Consider the following 21,726-nt stretch of genomic DNA (forward strand, 5'->3'; position numbering starts at 1 on the left):
TATTGAAATTATTTTCAAAGTGAAGGAGAGGCCAAAGATCAGTACAAGGTATAAGAGGTGGAAATCGTGCATCGGCTGATATGAGGATAGCATTGCTCCCCACACAGTGACAGGAATTTTGGTGTTTTCTCTGTTGCCCAGGGGGTAGTATGGGGGTGAAAAATATATAAATAGCCTTTGGAATAAGGGAGACCTCAAATTTTACATCTGTTTTTTATTGATGGTGTAATATTGGGCAAATTACTTAGCTTTTCAGCACTTTAAAAAATGAGTATAATACTTAATAAGATGGTTGAATAAATTCAGTAAAATAACATGAAAAGCATCTATCTCACTGCTTTACATAGAAAGGTTGGGGAAAACTTAATTAACTCTTTCCTTATGTTGTTTTTCTTGCTACCACTTGCACCACTGGGATACCCACATTTCCTGTTTTTCCCCCCAGCACAGCTTCCTGGAGACACAGTACACATTTTACACATGTGCAGGATTTTTGTACACCCATTTACCTCCTATTCAGGCACAGCTATAGGCCCTAACAGAGGGGGCAGTTACTGCCTCCACCTTTTATTAAGATCCACTCGACAAGCATTTATTGAGCACTTACAATGTTCCAGTTACTATGCTAGGCCCTGTTGGTGTGTAAAGAGAAGAGAAAAAAAAGAGTCCTCAAAATGAGAAACAGTCCCTGGATAAATAGCTATATGAGTTCAGAAGGTGGAGGAAAGTGACGGGTGGAGGACTTGTGTGCAGTGAGCACCTAGCAGAAGGTGGCATTATTTGCAAAAGAGATGTCATGTAAGCTAAGTCTTGACAGATCATAGAATTCACCATGCAGAGATTGGGGAAAGTGGATAAGGATGGTAGAAGACATGGTGATCATAGAGTCTCTTAAAGCACAGTTATATCAATGCCAACACCTAAGGGGAGGAAACTCCGTTTTACTTGCTCTGGAGTCTTAAGCCACTAGACAGAGTGCATGCTGAACAGAATTGTAACCCTCGCGAATGAAACGGCCACAGTGCCAGCAGTGGGTAACTGCCGCAGCCGCAGAGCTGCAATTACTCTGAAACTGACTGGGGTACAGAAGATTTATTTGGACAACTGGTGAAACATCGTAAACACTGAGAAGCTGCAATTTTCAGACTTCGAGCTCATCCTTGTCTTAACCCCAGCTTATTTTTTTTCGGCCGGGGATGAAACGCGTAGCCAGAAGGCCCAGTTAGATGAAAGAGGGCGCGGGGCGGGGGGTGAGGGGAAGGTCTCCGCTGCGGATCTACTTTGGCTCCTCCCAAGACCTGCAAGGCTCAACCTTCGCCACACCAAACATGGCGCCCTCGAGCTTCCTCTCCTCGTTTTATCTCACACTCGCCTTTTGGCCACACTTAGCATGGCCCTAACCGAAGGTTGCATTCCTCTGGAACCGATTCGGGACAGTTCTCGCGAGTTTTGTCTGGACCACCCCCCCACCCCACCACCCCCGCCCCCCATTGCTCCCGCCCTGCCTCGCGCCGCCGCCACAGCCAGTGCCGCTGGCGCCGCTCCTCCTCCGTGTCAGTTGTTGGGCTGTAATGGCGACTGGGCCGCCGCTGCCGAAGTGACTACCGGGCGGGGGAGCCGGGCCAGACCTGCGCCAAAAGGAACTGCAGAGGGCCGCAGCTCAGGGGGTGGCTTGCTGTGGGGGAGGGGAGGCAGCCTTTCGCCTCTCCTTCCTTCTCTGCAGACCGGCGGATCCCGGGAGCCGGTGCGAGGCGGGCACCCGGTGCGTCCCCGGAGCGGGGAGGCCAGGCCGGGCAGCCCTGGGGCCGGTCGGGGCGGCGTCACTGCACCCTCCGCCAGGCCCCGCGGGATGCACCGTGGGGGCCGAGGGCGGAGGCGACACTCTCAGGTGAGCTGCGGGAGGACCTGGCTGTGACCGCGGATGCTCGCTTAGCCTTCGCTGCCTCTGTCCGCGGTCCCGGGTCCGCGGCGGCGGAGGGGTGGCGGGGCGGGGCGCCAGGAGCCCTGGCCCAGTCTGGCGTCCCCCTCGAGGAGCCTCCCTGGGTCCTAGGCTTTGCTAGGAGGGCCATTCTGAGACCTAGGTTTCAGGTCCCACCGGTGCCTGCGGTAGACGGGATTTTCTTCCTTACCTGCCAGTGCCTGTCCCCCCTCCCTCGCTCCTCCTGTCTTCTGCAAAAGGTGTGAGATACCTCTAGCCCTTGCTCTCCGGAGAAGTGTCCCTTCTTCATTTGGATATCAGGCATATTTTGGGAAATCCCGGGGAACTGGCTCCAGTAGCAAGGATGACTAGTTTCTGTTCCTTTTTGGTGGGGATAAACATTTTCAAGCATAGGGAAAACTTTGATTTTCTTCTCTGGCAGCTGCTGAATGTAGTCTGTCCATTTATTCACAAGTGATGTAGGGGGAGATTTAAAAAGCTTGTACGCTTTGAAAGTTGTCAGTATTTTCCCCTGCCCTCTTTGAAGTGTAGCCTAACATGCTAAATGATATTTAGCTAATGTCACAAATATGGGTTGGAATTTGGCTGGCTTTTCGGATAGGAAGTTGTACATAGGTATAGATTTTGATGTTGTTTTTGTGTAGCAGCAAATCCTCCATATAGGAAAAAACACGTTGTCAGGAATAGTGATCAGTAACCACGTCTGTACTCCACCTGATTGTTTTGTTTTGATGGTGATCCTCGTTTTGAATTTGGAAAAGTCGTTAATGGTTATGTTGCCATGTTAACGATACCTCCTCCAGCCCTGTATTTTAAGGGTTTTTAAAGAATGGCTATTTTAGGCAGACCTAGTAAGAACTTGAAAAGGTTTGTAGAGCAATGATAAAATACTCTCCATTTAAAAAATTTCTTAGTTTAAAATATTGTGTTTAAACAAGGCAGTGTGCTGCTAATAACATGAGATTGTGACTTTGGGGGATTGGTTGTTAGACCTATGGTAGAAGTCGCTTTAAGCCCATGGGTATGTAATAATTAGTTTTGGTGTGCTAAATTTACAAACTCCATTTAGTGTAATAAAATAAATCTGAACCATTGAACGTCATTGCATTGAATTTAAGATACTTTAATCAGATAAACGTCAAGCTAGAATACATTGTATGTGTGGATAAATACATATGTATCTCAACTTTTCATAGTGAGTAGCAGGGCTTGTGTTTGTAATAATGGTGAGTTATAATGTAAACAATTTCATACATATGTGGAAGAATTTCTCTGATTCTCTGAGATATATTGGTGCGTAGTGTTATGTAAGAGCATGAATACTTGAACAGCCAGCCTCCTGTGGGGTAATCAATTTATGAGTTATGAAGTTTAGAATTTTTTTCTAATGGTCTGATTGCTAGTCTTTTGCCCATTTTATAACACTTTTACTATATCATGGACAGAAGAAAGGAGATGAAGACCCTATCTAATGAATTTTGTTGTTTGTTAAATAGCTGTAAGTTATAGTGGGAGCAAAAAGAAACTGCTGTCTAAAATAACTTACATCATTTTTTGGTGTGCCTCTACATAAATTATTTAGTCCTCATAGCAATTTTGTGAGGTAGATTTGACAAATGTCCTTATTTTGCAGTTGTGGAAATTGACAAGGCTTAAATAAATGAACAAGGAAGTTCATTTATTTAAGTGAATGATGGTCTTATTTCCACAGATGATCTAAGACTTTAAAATTTTTCTTTATTTTTATTGAGGTATAACTGACATACTGGTTTCAGGCATATATAATGATTCGATCTTTGTATTTATTGCGAAGTGATCATGTCTAGTTAACGTCATAGAATTAGTTTTATTTAAAATTGAATATTAATATAGATACTTCTGGCATTTGGTTTTTTAAAATCTAAAAGATTGCGACACTAGTTCCTTACGTGGATAACTGTCGGTACTTTAAAAAATTAGTATTTTCATAGCATTATGTTAATTAGTAACAAGCCATGAATTATTGTAGTGAATTGCTTTACTTCTATATGTACATTTTGCTTGAACAGTGTTCTTAAGAAATTGTAGTTAATTTGTCGTCTCTCATTTTGTTTGGATACTCAGAGTTCATCTTTGTCATCTTTAGTACTTCAAATCGTTTATATTCTTGGTTAGCTAAAACAAATATTCAAGCCACATGGTCAGCAGCATAACTGAAAAGTAGGGCCATCTTGGTGATTTTATTATAGAATTGATGATTTAAAAAGTTAACTTGCCATCTATACTTGTGATTGCTATTTTTGCCTTGTGGGGCAAGTCGTGAAGTAATTTTCTTTATTTATTTACTTCTTTTTACAAAGTCAATTTCTAGGGTCACAGATCACTCCAAAAACCTGAATAATCAAAAGATTGCATAGGTTTTTTTGCATTAATATTTTTGTTCGTTATCACAAGTATAACTTCACATTTGCTAGTGGTTACTTTGGGTTATTATTTGCCTTTCTCATCTAGTGTGTAAGTTCCATCATGGCAGAGATTGTCTATTAACTGTTGTGCACCCAGTGCCTAGCACATAGTAAAATAGTCAATAAATATTGGCTGAATAAATTGACTAGAGAGTGGTCTTGGCATAGTATTTAAACAAAACAAAACACTAGTTCATGGTTCCTAGGCACACATCAACTCTTCTTAGGAATATAGTCCATAGATAAAGTCAAGTTTGCTAGGTAGCAGGGGAATGACAGACTGGGATTAAAAAGCTGCTGAGAATAAGCCGCAGGTAGATCCTGAAAATTTTATTGACTGTTTTAATGATTTGCTTAGATGTTCTGGCAATAGTTACTGAAATTTAAAGAAAATGGAAGCTTTAAGACCCTGACCTGTTATACTAGTGCTATAATTATAGGCTTGTAATAATTTTAAGTCTCTTTTAATTACAGCATTGGGAGTTTTAAATCTTAAAGGCTAGCTAGTCCAATTCCCACGTTTTATATGTAAGTAAACAGAGTTCATATGGAGGAAATATCTCACCCATAGTTGACTTCATAACTGGATGAAGACTGCACTGTACAGCTGTGAAGTCTACATTTGTTTAATATGAAGATAATTATCAAATCAGAGGATAATTGTGAACAACCAGCATCTCTTCTATGTAAGTGTTAACTAAAAACTCAAAAAACAGGCCTCACTTTTCATGAATCAAATATTTATTTATTTATTTTTGGCTGTGTTGGATCTTCGTTGCTGCGCGCGGGCCTTCTCTAGTTGGCGGTGAGCGGGGGCTACTCTTCGTTGTGATGCGCTGGCTTCTCATTGCGGTGGCTTCTCTTGTTGCGGAGCATGGGCTCCAGGCGCATGGGCTTCAGCAGTTGTGGCACGTCGGCTCGGTAGTTGTGGCTTCTGGGCTCTAGAGCGCAGGCTCAGTAGTTATGGCACACGGGCTTAGTTGCTCCGTGGCATGTGGGATCTTCCCGGACCAGGGCTCAACCCGTGTCCCCTGCAGTGAGAGGTGGGTTCTTAACCGCTGTGCCACCAGGGAAGCCCCCCAAAATATTTTTTAACCTAAATATGAATCTCAAACTTCTCCTCTGTCATTGGGACTATAAATTGGTACAACTGTTTCTAGAAGGAAATTTGGCATCACCCATCAAAATTAAAAGTGCACATATTCTTTGATAGAGTCATTTCATTTTTAGGAGTTTACCTTACAGAAATTTTAACACAAGAGCACTAGAACAAGTCTATAAGGATGTTCATTTTAGCATTATTACAAATAAATGTCTACAACATTTATAAGTAACAAAAAAATGCTAAATGTCTGTTGGTAGGAGAATAGTTAAAATTATAGTATATTTATGCTGTGACATACAATGTACTTGTTAATAGATTGAGGGATAGATATATTTACTTGATGAGAAATAGCTGAGTGTTTCTTTGAGCACAGGGACCATGCAGCCAACTTTCTAGGTTCAAATCCTGACCATTTATTAGTTGTGACCATTAGCAGGTTACTTAAACTCATCTATAAAGTGGATATAATTATAGTTCTCACCTGACAGGGCTGTTGTGAGAATTAAACGAGTTAATATTTAAGCCCTAAGTAAGTACCACATAGGTGTTTGTAATTATTATTATGTTCTGACAAGGAAGAATGTTCATGATATAATATTGAGTGAAAAAAATAAGTTGCACTACACTGTGCAATATGATTCAGTGTTAAAACAAACACATAGGCAAAGAAATGTAGTTTGATTTTGTTTTGATTTTGTATGTGCATAGGAAGGGCTCTTTAAGGATAGACATTAAACTATTAGCCGTGTTTATTGCTGGGAGAGTGGATGACTTTCCTTTTTTCTTTAGGCACTTTTGTGTTGTTTATTGTAAGTGGCATTATCATTTTTGAAACTCTTTTTTCTGAAAAAGAAAACATTGAGGCAGACTTTTTCTACTATTATACAGTCACATAATGTAGTTTTGAATATAGTTTTTCAGAGAGCTACAGAGTTCATCCACAGAACATCACATGATTAGGTTCTGTTTCAAAACTTTTGTTGATGGAAGGTTAAAATTAATCTATGAAAATTCCCAATGAATGTATTTATTTTTATTCTAGCTTTGTGACCTTACGTCTTATTTCTTAATTTACAAAGTAAGCACATAGGCTAAATCAGTGTTTTGTAAACCCAGGATCCCCAGACCATGCCATGAGGTACCTGGGAGCACCATAGTAAACTCCCATGGGCACTGTTGAATATTTTTAAATTTTTGAGGGAAACTGTAATATTTGACAACTGTGGGTTATCTGTGGGATATTTGACGTCTGTGAGACCACTGCTTAAACTATTAGTTTGAGGTATTGTGCATGAGATTGTGCCACATTCCTTTCAATGACAGGTCTTCAAAAAGCTAGGTTTGGGGGGTTGCTGTGATTAAAAGAAAGTTCTGTGCAGAAATCAGTGTGAAACAGTAAATGAAAGTGGCCGTGTCCAAAGTGATTTCAAGGTCTGAGAAATTATGTCATGTCTTTTAGTGCACACATTCCATTAATAAGTAATTGCAGTTATTTAGTAATTAAAAGATTTCTTTTAATTTATATGTATTTTTCAAGCTGCTACTAAGTTGTTAGGACATAAATACTTACTAGGTTGTGTGGACCTAACTGCCTAATAAATGGAACTGTTAGGTATTTTTTTGGCCTGTGGGCACTATGAAAAAATTACTGAGACACTAAGGGTTCTGTGATCTGAGAAAGCTTGGGAATCTTTTGAACTCTTTTGACTAGGACACCCACAGTAAAAAATAGATTTTCCATGGGAACATAATATACATAGATATGTATATATCTATATATAAAATGAAATGAAAGTTTCACTAAAAAAAATACCCTTGTTGCTTTCAATACACCCTGATATTTTCAATTCAATTTTATTTGGTTTCATTAAAAAATGCAGGCTCTAACATACCAGATTGATTCTTTTTGATCTTCTATATGGTACCATTACTACATATTTGAAAAACATGAGACTAGATGACCCCTAACTTCCAGCTCTAATATGCTTTGTTCTCTGATTAGTTATAAATGAAGTTGGACTACACTTAAACAATATAGATGCATATCTGAAAAGTTGTGTAGATGCTACGCTTTCTTGTATGATGAATCATTTAAAATTCTATAGAGAAATAATGGTGTAAAGGAGATCTTTTTATAGATGGAAGGATATTTTTGCAACCAGAAGAATCGGATTTATCTTTGATAAATTTGGGATTAGGTGATTTTTAAAAAAATTAACCACTTAAAGTTTTTGTTGTTGTTGTAAGTGGACTTGTAAAAGCTCCTTTGGAATCATGGCATCTCTCCCTTTTAAAAACTAGATTGACTGACTGATCTTTTAAAACCTACATCCTACTTTCCTTAAGCAACCATGTTTGTTTGCTTATTTACTTACTTTTGGCTGTGTTGGGTCTTTGTTGCTGCGCGCAGGCTTTCTCTAGTTGTGGTGAGTGGGGTCTACTCTTCGTTGCAGTGCGCGGGCTTCTCATTGCTGTGGCTTCTATTGTTGTGGAGCATGGGCTCTAGGCTCCCTGGCTTCAGTAGTTGTGGCACGTGGTCTCAGTAGTTGTGGCTTGTGGGCTCTAGAGCGCAGGCTCAGTAGTTGTGGCTCGCAGGCTCTAGAGTGCAGGCTCAGTAGTTGTGGCTCGTGGGCTCTAGAGCGCAGGCTCAGTAGTTGTGGCACACGGGCTTAGTTGCTCTGCAGCATGTGGGATCTTCCTGGACCAGGGCTCGAACCCATATCCCCTGCATTGGCAGGTGGATTCTTAACCACTGCACCACCAGGGAAGTCCCTAAAAACTAGATTTAAAAATCATTCATGAGTAATAGCACTGGCTTCATTTAACTGGCTTCATTTCATTCATGATTTTAATGTCTGAATCTATAAAATAAGAGTATTTTTTTAAAGAATTTCTTTTTAGTTTTGGGCTTATTTTAAAACATAAAATGCATATGTACACATATAACTATTATTTTACTTATTGTTTTTTTACATGTTACCATGAAAGAAATTTTTTGCTTACCAGTGGTTAACCTCTTCATATTATATGAAATACCTGTGGGGTTTTTTTGCCCTGTTTGCATTTGAGAATTGGATTCTGAGATTTATCAATGGGACAATCATTCAGCAGACAGGTCTGAAGCACCTAGTGGGTGCTGTGTACTGTGCATGGACTAGGGATATAAAGAGGAATAAAACATCATCCCCACAGTGACATGTAAGAGACAGGTATGTAAATAATAGTGTGGAGGTGGGGAGGTAGGAGGAAAGATAAGGTGGGAGCAACTATACAGCAGCTTCCAGTGAAAGAAAAAGTTGTTGTATTTGTTTCCTTAACAGCCTTTAAATTAGCTAAGTTATTGAATGTTGAAGGAAACTTCTCAAAATTATTTTTCCTTGTTTTTTTTTCCTCAAAACGTGATAAATGTATCTGCTTTTAAAAATTGGAAAACATATCCACTGGAAAATCTGCTTCCTTTTTTGGATCCTCAGTCCCTCTCTGCAGAGTTAACCAGTGTTAACGGTTTCTTCTGTATCAGGGAAGCTTTTGTAGTGAAAATTTCATACTTTTCGGACAAAGAATAATCCTGACTTGCACTATAAGACACATTTATTGGGATATATTCCTTGAAATTAATTTAGAAGAGTAAATATTCAGGATAACTAAATAGAGGGTAAACAAAGTATAGGCTTCTATTTTTAGGTTTTTTTTAAAGTAAAAGACTAGGGGTACCTTTAATCAGGCTCTAGTTTAGCTCTTCATTTCATATCAGTGGGGGACATTGTGTTCTTTGTTGATCCCTATGCAGCCTCCTATACACCAGAGGCCAAGCTGGTGCCACATGTTATAGTTTCTTCTGGGTTTCCTGGATTATAGGAGGTCATTCTTAATTGTTAAAAGTAGTTGTTGAGGTTTGTATTTTATACGTAAAAAGAGGTGAGGCTAATTCTCAGGTCATTTGTTTTTGTATACCATATTATGGGAGTATTGGTTATTCTGAGAATTTACATGGAACAGTGTAGTAGGTCTGTTTTAGAGCTGGAATGTTTTCCACTTTTCCTAGCCTGGTCCCTACTAAATTTGTCCATTTTATATTGAGACTAGATAGTATGACTGTTGCAGGGTTGTTTCTTTTCAACCTTTCAGGCATAGATGGTTGTTACATCGGTTCTGATAAGATGAGAGAACAGAAGCAAAGTTATGGAAAATAACTCTGGGAGAGCCAGAATGAAGTCGTTTCTTTCATTTTTTATCGCCAGTACCTGCACATAGTAGGAGTCCAATAAATAATTGAGCTGAATGAGTCTATGTGACTGAATGAGAGCGCTGTCCATAAATGTGAAAGGAAAATTTGCTGCTAGAAGATACTTGAGAATTGGCTACTTCAAAATGTCATAGCTTATTTGTATATACATATGATAGGTATAGATCCACGTTTGTCAAACTTCTTGGTGTCAAGGAGACACTTTATACCCTTGAGTTATTGAAAACTCAAAGAGCTTTTATGTGGACTATATCTGTTGATATTTGTTGTATTAGAAACTTTAAACATATTTATTAGTTTATTTAAAATAACCATAAACTGTATCGTATTAATACACAATTTTTAAAATAAAAAATAACTATATTTTCCAAAACAAAAAAAAATTTAGTGAGAAGAATGGCATTGTTTGACATTTTTCAAATCTTTATAATGCCTGGCTTAATAGAAGACATCTGGATTCTCATATCTGCTTCTGTATTCAATCTGTTGTGATATCATATGTCATGCAGCCTTTGGGAAACTCCACTATACACACTCCCAAGAGAATGAGAGTGAAAAAGACAAATAATGTCTTAATATTATCATGGAAATAGTTTTGATTTTAAAGACATTCTTGAAAGGGTCTCATAGACCCTCAAGGATGCCTGGACCACGTTCTGAGAATTGGTGGTATAGATTATTAAATTCAAAGGGGAAAAGGATCTTAGAGGTCATATAGTATAATCAGTCACCTCTTGTGGATATTTCTTGCTTGTGCAACTGGAGTGTGATAGGGAATACCTCAAGTTTGTTTTTTGGGAATAATCATGACTTGGCTTTTGGAGATGTTGAGTTTGATGTGTCTTTGAGATTTCTGAGTAAGCAGTTGGATATGTGGGTTAGGTTATCAGAGATAAGATCTGACCATAGTTTCAGAAACCAGTAACACAGGATCTATATAACTGTCTTGCACTTTGCCTCCTTACTATACTGCGAACTTAATTTTCAGAAAGCCTAAGAATACTTTTGTTATGTGACTCAAGAGTTTTATTTTAGTGTCCATTTTACAGTGAGTTTAACTGGTATCTTGTGGAGAAACAAGTTGTTTCATGTAAAAGTCAAAGAGTAAATGAACAGTACTGCTTTGTTCAGACTAAAGTCGGATATCACAAGAACTAAAAAAGAACGTATATTTGACAGGGTTCTATTTGCATCATGTAAAATATAAATAAAAGCTCCAAACAATGGCTCAAAATATAACAATGGCTTAAGTGTGTGTGTGGGAAGGAGAGGCCTGCAAAAGCAGTGGGGAGTGGTGGTGCGGGAGGGACAGACAGCTAACTTCTAAAAGTTAGCTAAGAATGACTCTAATTTGCCACAGAGAATGGAAACACAATTTCACTAAAGCTGTGATAAATGATATAAAAAGAATCCAGTTAAAAGTGATATAGGGCTTCCCTGGTGCCGCAGTGGTTGAGAGTCCGCCTGCCGATGCAGGGGACACGGGTTTGTGCCCCGGTCGGGGAGGATCCCACATGCCGTGGAGCGGCTGGGCCCGTGAGCCGTGGCCACTGAGCCTGCGCGTCCGGAGCCTGTGCTCCGCAGCGGGAGAGGCCACAACAGTGAGACGCCCGCGTACCGAAAAAAAAAAAAAAGTGATATAAATAAAAAGCAGGAACACCTATAAATCAAGTAAGGTTGCAACTTCATAAAACTATTTACTTGCTAGCAAACATAAAGCCAACAAGGAGTCCACACTTCATGAATCACCAAAATATTCACCTCATAAGAGAAGTACAAAGGCTCAGAGAAAACTAACCAGAGCTGAGAAATTGCCCTTATATTATGTGGGCTAAGAGTTCATAAATAGGGAGAATGGAAAAAGAAACTTTAGAGGAAAGGAACTATAAGAATACTTCGCCTGTTTCAAGATTACCTCGCCTCCAGGTTCTCTCAAGAAACTTCAACCATCAATTATATTTTCTCCCGTGTATCTCTAGCCTCCTCCCCTCCCTGAGATTCTTCCTATCAGCATTTATTCTTAATCGATTAAGTCTTCTTACTTAAAACAAACACAAAAAACCCTCAATCCAACACCCTCCTCCATTACTGCTCTTTTTCCTTCACAAACTTCTCAAAAAAATTGGTTGAATACATTCAGTGTCCATTTAGAAGATACTTTTCAGTCATTCTTCAAACAATTACAGTGTGGTTGCCACCCCCATTTCTCCACATTTAGCTCTCACTAAAATCACCAAAGACCTCTTTATCTCGAAACCTAATGGGCATTTTCAAATAACAAGCCCTCAACCTGCTTGGCCTTTTGGCAGCATGTTTGACCACTCTCTTGTAGTACTCTTTTCCCTTGTCTTCCATACACTACACTCTGATTTCCACTTCCTCTCTACTTCTCTTTCTCAATCTCCTTTACTAGCTAGTCCTTCTCTTTTAAATCTTGGGGTGCAAGAGGGTTTGACCTTGGGCTCTTTTCTTCTCTAAAACTATACTTTCTCCCTGGGTAACCTCACCTATGCCCAAGGCTACCATCTATACCATCTATATGCCAATGACTGCCATTATATGAATGACCATTAGAGGCTTTCAGAGGTTTGAGAGAGAGAGAGATCTAGATTTAATTTCCAGTTCTGTCTCTTATTACCCGAATGACCTTGGACTAGTTCCATAGTCTGTCTGATACTCTTTCTTCATCAGTACAATGAATATAGGGATAGTTGCCTCATGAGATTGGAAATAGTGTCTGGAAAACAGTATAGCCCTTGGCCTACATAGAAGAAACACGGAAAATATTAGCTATGATTATTACCTATTAACTGCCCTCATGGTCATCCCCCAGAGTGTTAGAGGTCTGTAATTTTGGCTTCTGGTTTAAAATGATTGTTGTCTTTTTTTTGGGGGGGTGGGCTGCTTTGGGTCTTTGTTGCTGCGCACGGGGCTTTCTCTAGTTGCGGTGAGCGGGGGCTACTCTTCATCGCAGTACGTGGGCTTCTCACTGTGGTGGCCTCTCTTGTTGCAGAACAAGGGCTGTAGGCGCGCAGGCTTCAGTAGTTGTGGCACACAAGCTCAGTAGCTGTGGCGCGTGGGCTCTAGAGTGCAGGCTCAGTAGTTGTGGCGCACGGGCTTAGTTGCTCCGCGGCACGTGGGAATCTTCCCAGACCAGGGCTCAAACCCGTGTCCCCTGCATTGGCAGGCAGATTCTTAACCACTGCACCACCACGGAAACCTGCATTTATTTTAGTTTTAAAGTGAAGTCTGCCCAAAGAAAACTTTTGTTATATCATTGACAGATTATTTAGTAATGTAGGGTAACTCATGTTGGTTTAGTTATCACTTCACACTTGGCTAGACCAAAAGTATCTTTGTGAGAAGGAGAGTAAAGTGAGTTAATTTTTTTAACTGTGTTGGTAGCTGATTAAAGTTTTTATGGTTAGAAAATTTTTTTCTCATTCCAAAAAACTTTATGTTTTATGAAGTAGTGTACTTCTCATACATATAAAACACAAGTTGAACCAGGTACCCTGTTTGAAACAGTCTGCAGGAACCATCTTTTCACATATGCATTGCCGCTAGAGATTGGAATATGCACAGTGTTGGTTACATACAATAAAGTCTGATTAATTAACCTTTATTTTTAAATAATTCATATGTCATAGAATACAAGCCAATCAGAAAATTACTTTCAGTAAAATTTCGCTACCAGATAACAAAATGCAGTCATTAAAAATCTATATGACAGATACCAAATAATAATTAAGAACCCAATTTTCTTTGCTGAGTTGGACTTAAAATCTTCACTTAATCTTTGGCAGAAGAGCTCTTTGTCATTAATTTTTGTTTTTTTTTTAATTTTATTTAATTTTTTATGCAGCAGGTTCTTATTAGTTATCTATTTAATACATACTAGTATATATATGTCAATCCCAATCTCCCAGTTCATTCAACCCCCCCCACCCCTGCTTTCCCCCGTTGGTGTCTGTACATTTGTTCTCTACAATATGGTTAGAAAATTTTTTAGCTATTGGCCTATTGGTTGATTTTAGATTTTCTACTACCCGTCTGTTTTTAAAAACCTAGATTGACTTTTCTTAGAATCATATTATCTATGAAAATTTGTATTTTTAGAACATTTTTGAAAATTTTTTCTGAGAAATTTATAAACCAGGATTGTTTACTATAGGTGAAAATAACTCCCTTAAAATTAATTATACCTTTAGTTTTACATGTTTGGACTTAGTAGGTAGGCTTTTCCTATTCTTAAATTAGGGTCTTTAATATTCGCCATATTGGACTGCCTTTACAGACATTGAAGAAAATTATTTTTATCAAATATGACAAAGGTTTAGGGCTTCCCTGGTGGCGCAGTGGTTGAGAGTCCGCCTGCCGATGCAGGGGACACGCCCCGTCTGGGAAGATCCTGCATGCCACGGAGTGGCTAGGCCCATGAGCCATGGCCGCTGAGCCTGCGCTCCGCAGCGGGAGAGGCCACAACAGTGAGAGGCCCGCATACCGCAAAAAAAAAAAAAAAAAAAAAAGAAAGACAAAGGTTTAATGTATTTATAATGTAAGAACTCAGCAAATCAATAAGAAAAACTTTAATATCCTGGTAGGTAAGTGGGCAAAGAACAAGAAAGGATAATTCACAGATGAAGAACTTAAATTAAGATCTATGGCGAATGTTTAGTCCTGCTAGCAATCTACTAAATTCAAATTAAAGCAACCATATTCTTCTCTAATAGGAATATAATTAATATTCCTTAGTAATCAGCAAAAGTAAAAAGCATAGTTAATATTAAAATATATTAATGAAACTGTTGGGTTCATGTTATTGTAAATTGGAAAACAGTTCAACATTGAATCTCTAGAGTAGCATGTTCTGTACATTCTTTAGTTCAGTTTTAGCACACTTTGTAGATCCTGTTCTAGATAAGTGATCCAAATAAGCATTAATGTACACAAATATGTTCACTTCAGTGTTATTTATAATAGAGAAAATGAGACATAATACTGTATCGATAATCTCTTGCTGGCTAACTCCACTTCCAGGATAGTTCACTCATATGGCTGTAGGCAGGAAGCCTCAGGTTTTTTTGCCACATGGACCTCTTCATAGGGCTGCTTGAGTATCCTCATGACATGGCAGCTGGATCCTTAAGAGAGAGGGAGAGAGAACAAGCATTGCCTTTTATGATGTAGTCTTGAAAGTCACACTTCACTTCCACCACATTTGATTTGTTAAAAGTGAACCACTAAGTCCAGCCTACATTCAACGAGAGGAAAATTAAGCTCTTCTTTTTTTTAAAATTTATTTATATTTTATTTATCTATTTTTGGCTGCATTGGTTCTTCGTTGCTATGCACAGGCTTTCTCTAGTTGCAGCGAGTGAGGGCTAGTCTTCGTTTCAGTGTGCAGACTTCTCATTGCGGTGGCTTCTCTTGTTGTGGAGCACAGGCTGTAGGCGCGCAGGCTTCAGTTGTTGTGGCATGCTGGCTCAGTAGTTGTGGCGCACGGGCTTAGTTGCTCCATGGCATGTGGGATCTTCCTGGACCAGGGCTCAAACCCATGTCCCCTGCATTGGCAGGTGGATTCTTTTTTTTTTTTAATTAAAAAAAATATTTACTTATTTTTGGCTGTGTTAGGTCTTCATTATTGTGTGCAGGTTTTCTCTAGTTGCGGTGAACGGGGGCTACTCTTCATTGCGGTGCACGGGCTTCTTGTCACGGTGGCTTCTCTTGTTGAGGAGCACAGGCTCTAGGCGCGCAGGCTTCAGTAGTTGTGGTACGCGGGCTCAGTAGATGTGGCTTGAGGCCTCTAGAACGCAGGCTCAGTAGTTGTGGCACATGAGCTAAGTTGCTCTGCGCTGTGTGGGATATTCCCGGACCAGGGCTCGAATCCATGTCCCCTGCATTGGCAGGCAGATCCTTAACCACTGGGTCACCAGGGAAGCCCATGATATAATTTTTAATGGTTTAGTTTTCCAAGCAAAAATAAAGTTATTAGATTATCAGGAACTCTTAAGAGAATACAGGTATAACTTTTAGAGATGACAAAATTCTTTACTGACTTTCATGAAAGGCAAGAGAGGGCATTTTCTTTACTAATATTATAATATTGATTTTCAGTGAATGCTGATGATGTGATTGCAGGTAAATTGGCAGGATGAGGAGCAGCAAATCAAAAGAGGTGCCTTTACCAAATCCAAGGAACTCTCAAAGCACGGATACTGTTCAAGGTATGTTTTTTTTTTTTTTTTTGAAACTGAACTTAATGATTTGTTTAGGTCATGTACCTAAAATTCTGGGCTATTCAGTAAATGAAAATTATCCATATGCTTTGATTTATAACAAGTGGATAAATCACTTTTAAAATTCAATTTTGTTTTAAATATACAAGATACCTTATATTCAAAGGCACCCAATAGTAAACTGTTTTGTAAGGGAAAACATCCTTTTTAAAAATGAATCAGTATATGTAAAATTAGTTATATACAATATCTTACAAATTCTGACTTAATGTTAATAAATATCATACAGCTCCTAATATAGTTATAGACCTGTAGTGCACAGATAACAAAAATAATAGTCTCATTGAACTCTTTTTTTTTTTTTTTAAATGATGCATTAGGGGTAACTTTAATTTAGGGCATGATACTTTTTGAGGGACGTTGACAAACTGGAGTATATATGAAGCAAGATTATTGAGTTTGTGAGGAATCTGGATATCATGTCACATGAGGGGCATTTGGAGGAGATGAAAATAGTTATCCTAGAGAAGGATGACTCAAGGGAAATATATAGACTTAAACTCTTTGAAGGGCTGTTATCTGAAAGACTAAATAGATGTTACCTTGTCTCTACTAGTAGATTGAAGTCTGGAGTGGTTTTCCAGTCTTTTCATATCATAATATGAAATGCAGTACAATACTATATTTTGTATTTGTTCAGCTCATTGGGTTAAACTGAGGATACTGCTTATTGTTAGAGATGTCTGATGGGGTGTAGGTGGCGGGGGGCGGGGGGGTGTTAGTCCAGTAGTCCTAAGGACTAGTGGGATCAGTGTCTAATACAACTAAACCGTATATTGGGAAGCTCGGCTTTAGAGGATGGGAGAGGAATCATGTTTTGGCTCAATATAATAAAGCACTTGCTGGGGAATAGTTCTGCCTAATAAAGTGATTCTGAAACTTTTGAGTGCATTTGGGACCTTATTAAAATGCAGATTCCAAGGTGCACTTCAGAGATTCTAATTCAGTAAATATCAATATTGCCCAGCAGATATAACCACACCATGGGATGCACTTTCTCAGACCAAGGCTGCTGTAAGTAATTATAGGTTCCATTTATTTCTTTCTAGTCTAAAATTGATTGCCTGTTATGATTGAATAGATTACAATTTTTTTCTGTAGTGCTTTTTTGATAAGAAAATAAGGTTAAACATTTCTGTAAGAAGTTATATACTATATGTTACAAAATGAACATTAATGACAACTATTAGACAGTAAAGCAATAATTAAGACACTAAGTATCAGAAACATTACCACTATGGCATAGGAAAGATTAAGATAATTTGTACTGTTTATTCTGCTTTAATAAATTTGCTCAATTGGTATGTTGAGATGAAGTTTTAAAACATAGAATGTATTTGAGAAGGTGGGGCTGTGTCTAGGTAAAAGGCTCAGAGTCAGGAAAGGAAAGGAACAGCTTTTCCTTGAGTGGACTCTGAGTTACCTCCTGTTTTTTTTGTGGCAATAGCAGGTCTGTTTTCTCTTAGCACTGCTGAAGAAGCATGATTATGGGCAAATGTTCTCATTTATGTTCTGTCCAGTCTTGTCTGGAGTTTAGGAATCCAAATTTGGCAAGTGATACATAGCTTCTTCAAAGAGAGACCTTTTCCTTTTTTCTTTTTCATCTGCTCTCTAGGCAAATTACTCTTCTAATATATATTTTGTTTTCTTTTGTATTCTACCTGAGTTCGAATTATCTATTTCTTTACTGTCTGAATATGGTGTTTTCTGTCCCCTAATCTTTTGAACTGGTTTGAAAATCAATCTGGAAAAGATACTATAACCTAGGTTTGGTCATAATGCAGAGTCAAATTTTGGCCCCATGAATACAGCAATCAGTATGTATATATTCTCTCTCTTCTACATGAGTATTGTACATCTATAACATACGAATAGTTTCTATCCCCAGTTTAATTTAGAGCTAAACTAATTTAGAGCTGAACTGTTAATAGTTGTTTTCCAAAAAAAATTATTGGGCTTTTAATAAGAATTTTTAGGGATAAGTGGTTCATAATATAAATGGGGGAAAACGTCTGATACAGAACTATTAATATATAAAGGATTATTCCAATCTTGTGAGTACATTGCACTGCAGAAATCTGAAAGAAGATAAATCATAATTTTACACAAAGTTTCTATCTCTGTGTGGTGGAATTTTGATGATTTTAATTTTATTTTTTTTCTGTTTTCTGTTTTTTTTCAAGTTTTCTCCCGTAAGCATGTGCGGGAAAAATGCTTTTTTTTTTTTTTTTTTTTGCGGTACGCGGGCCTCTCACTGCTGTGGCCTCTCCCGCCGCGGAGCACAGGCTCCGGACGCGCAGGCCCAGCGGCCACGGCCCACGGGCCCAGCCGCTCCGCGGCACGCGGGACCCTCCCAGACCGGGGCGCGAACCCGGTTCCCCCGCATCGGCAGGCGGACGCGCAACCACTGCACCACCAGGGAAGCCCGAAAATGCTTTTTAAAATCATTGGTGGTAATATCAAAAGTCGACTTAAATTGTAAAGCGTATGGAAACCTGAATTCTATCTTGTGAATTTTGTCCTTATTGTGAAACTTATTCTGTAGATATAAAACTATAAAAAATTGTGGCGGGCTTCCCTGGTGGCGCAGTGGTTAAGAATCCACCTGCCAGGGCTTCCCTGGTGGCGCGGTGGTTGAGAATCCGCCTGCTGATGCAAGGGACACGGGTTCGTGCCCCGGTCCGGGAGGATCCCACGTGCCGCAGAGCGGCTGGGCCCGTGAGCCATGGCCGCTGGGCCTGCGCGTCCGGAGCCTGTGCTCCGCAGCGGGAGAGGCCACAACAGTGAGAGGCCCGCGTACCACAAAAAAAAAAAAAAATCCACCTGCCAGTGCAGGGGACACAGGTTTGAGCCCTAGTCTGGGAAGATCCCACATGCTGCAGAGCAACTAAGCCCGTGCACCACAACTACTGAGCCTACGCTCTAGAGCCTGCAAGCCACAGCTACTGAAGCCCGTGAGCCTAGAGCCCGTGCTCTGCAACAAGAGAAGCCACTGCAGTGAGAAGCCCGCGCACCACAACGAAGAGTGGCCCCTGCTTGCTGCAACTAGAGAAAGCCTGCGCGCAGCAATGAAGATCCAACGCAGCCCAAAAAAAAAAAAAAAAAAAAAAAAAGTTGTGGCTGTTTGAATAGTCCTAAATTTTAGTCTAGCTGAATTGTTTTTTCCTCATTTTTGCATGTAAAATGCATAAAATATATAGAAATGCACAAGATATATAGCTTAATGATATGCAACATACAATGTCAGAAAATTTACTGCTTTTAAAAAACTCAACGATTAAAAAAATAGGTCAACAGGACAAATAGAAACTCCTTGATGTTCTACAGACTTTGATTTTCTTGTCCAGATTTGGGCAGCATTGAGCCAGTTGTTAGTAGAGCTTAAGTAGTAAATAATGGGAAAACTATTTTTTTAAATTAAAATAAAGCATTCCAAAGTTTTTTCTACTTTGGAGAAAGGTGTTGGACAATATAGTTTTTTGGTTTTTTTTTTTGCGGTACGCTGGCCTCTCACTGTTGTGGCCTCTCCTGTTGCGGAGCACAGGCTCCGGACACGAAGGCTCAGCGGCCATGGCTCATGGGCCCAGCAACTCCGCGGCATGTGGGATCTTCCCGGACCGGGGCATGAACCCGTGTCCCCTGCATCGGCAGGCGGACTCTCAACCACTGCGCCACCAGGGAAGCCCGACAATATAGTTTTAAATAACTAATTAAATTGATGGTAGCTGGTTAATTTACAGGATTAACCTGTTTGTTTTGATGGTGTTTAAACTTTAGCTGAGACACATTGAAAACAAATTGGAAGTAGCCCCTACGAGTACAGCTGTGTTTGATTCTGTCATGGATACCAAGAAATCTTCTGCAAGTGCTACCAGAAAAATAAGTAGAAAAGGTATGTATGAGGTTAATTCCAAAGATATAAATATATTAAATATGAATTTTGATGTTTTATTTCAACTTAATTTTTTCTTATAGTCCCATGTATTTCCTTGTCTTTTGTCAGAGACTATCAGAGACTATATACCTCATCAGCATTTAGGTTTTTTTCTTTGGTACTGAGTAGTTACGAAGCAGCCTTGTTTTCAGTGACTGTAGATGACATTTTCACCATCTTTTGATCAGGGACTTAGCACCACTGCATCAACTTTGATAGTGAGTTTTCATTTGTTGTTAATGAGAATTTGATTTTGAGCCTTTAGGGTTATAATGTTTTTTTTTTTTTTTAATTCACAGGTATATCACTTTGAAATTTAGTTGACTTAAGATTTATATTTTTTTGTTGGGGTTTAAAATCAAAATTGGAATATCTGTCTTAGAGATACTATCATAAATTGACACAGTGTAAATATTTTCTTTGGTTACCTTTCATATATTTTATTCTGTGGTTGCATAATTAGTGGGATAAACCTGCAGGTTAGTACTTTCCACCGATACTGTGATTCTTTTTTATTAATCTGTGAGTCTTGGATTTTATCTGATACTTCTTTTTTTTGAGTCAGAACTTTTGACAAAAAGGAATTTTTTATGTAGAATTTTATTTTGGATTGTTTGCTCAGAATATAGTCTTTCTCTGTAAGTTGAGTTACTGTAATAATTTAACCTGAATTTTTCCCATCTACTTATATAATATCCAACCAGGGATTTCAGAAATAATAAGATACCTAAGTTATTTTCTTAAATACTAGTCGCATTCAGAGACAGTTGTATTTTATATCATATGTTCTCATAGATTTCCTTTTTCTTCAGATGGTAGATACCTGGATGATTCTTGGGTTAATGCTCCAACCTCCAAATCTTCTAAATCACGAAAAGAGAAATCTCGTAGTCCTCTCAGAGCTACCACCCTGGAGAGTAACGTAAAGAAAATTAATCGTGTGGAATTTCGTGAACCTTTGGTTTCTTACAGGTTAGTGGTTTTTTTTGTTTGTTTGTTTTGTTTTTGTTTATTTTTTTAAAATTATCAAATAGAGTTAATCTGTAGTATTTATAGTAAGAGTATAGTTTATTTTCTCAGTTTTTCATAGCACTCTGGATCTAGTATTATTACCTTTTTCATTTTCCAAAAAGGTAAAGCAAAATCTTTTATATTATGAAATACTGACTTTCTGTTCTTTTACAGATGGAATATTTGGGGAGAAGAAGTAGTAATATTTGCTCCAGACCACTGCAACTGTAATAAATATGTTTCCTACAAATGAATTACTCAGTTTCTTTTATCACCTTCTGTATGAAACATTGCCGGATCTGTTTCTACCCCAGTTCATTCTCCAGCTTATTTAACCCTTCCTCTGTGCTTCCTCTGTTAGAGCACTTTCATGTTGCATTATATTTTGATTCCGTATCTACCCATTACATTAGTTTATCTAAGACTGTAAATCTGTCTTATTCTCAAAGCATTATCTTAATGCCTGTTATTTACTAAGTATTCTAGATATTTTTTCCAACATTTTTTTATGAAAATTTTCATATTCATAGAAAAGTTGAAAGAACTGTATAGTGAATATTTAATAAGTGAGTGATTGAAAGACTGTGTGAAATTACATTTTTTTTTTTTTTTTGGTGAGTTGTTCTTCCCTTTTTAAGATTGAAGCATGGTAGATAACCTACCATTTTATGCTTTATTTTATTCTTTTTTTTTTTTTTTTTTTTTTTTTTTTTTTTGTGGTACGCGGGCCTCTCACTGTTGTGGCCTC

General features: G+C 38.7%; 1 protein-coding gene across 1 annotated transcript in view; it reads left to right on the plus strand.

Annotated features, from left to right (window-relative positions):
* Positions 1 to 1,527: 1,527 nt before the first annotated feature.
* CEP350 (centrosomal protein 350) overlaps positions 1,528 to 21,726 on the plus strand; it is a 145,571-nt gene continuing 125,372 nt past the window's right edge. Inside the window, exons 1-6 of the mRNA XM_055084187.1 lie at positions 1,528 to 1,888; positions 4,858 to 5,069; positions 15,876 to 15,961; positions 17,001 to 17,047; positions 19,811 to 19,925; positions 20,780 to 20,939. Coding sequence (XP_054940162.1) covers positions 15,889 to 15,961; positions 17,001 to 17,047; positions 19,811 to 19,925; positions 20,780 to 20,939 — 395 coding nt within the window. The 5' untranslated portion in view covers positions 1,528 to 1,888; positions 4,858 to 5,069; positions 15,876 to 15,888. The remainder of the gene's footprint in view (positions 1,889 to 4,857; positions 5,070 to 15,875; positions 15,962 to 17,000; positions 17,048 to 19,810; positions 19,926 to 20,779; positions 20,940 to 21,726) is intronic.

This window comes from Physeter macrocephalus, chromosome 4, assembly GCF_002837175.3.
Source record: "Physeter macrocephalus isolate SW-GA chromosome 4, ASM283717v5, whole genome shotgun sequence".
In the NCBI taxonomy this organism is placed as follows: Eukaryota; Metazoa; Chordata; class Mammalia; order Artiodactyla; family Physeteridae; genus Physeter; species Physeter macrocephalus.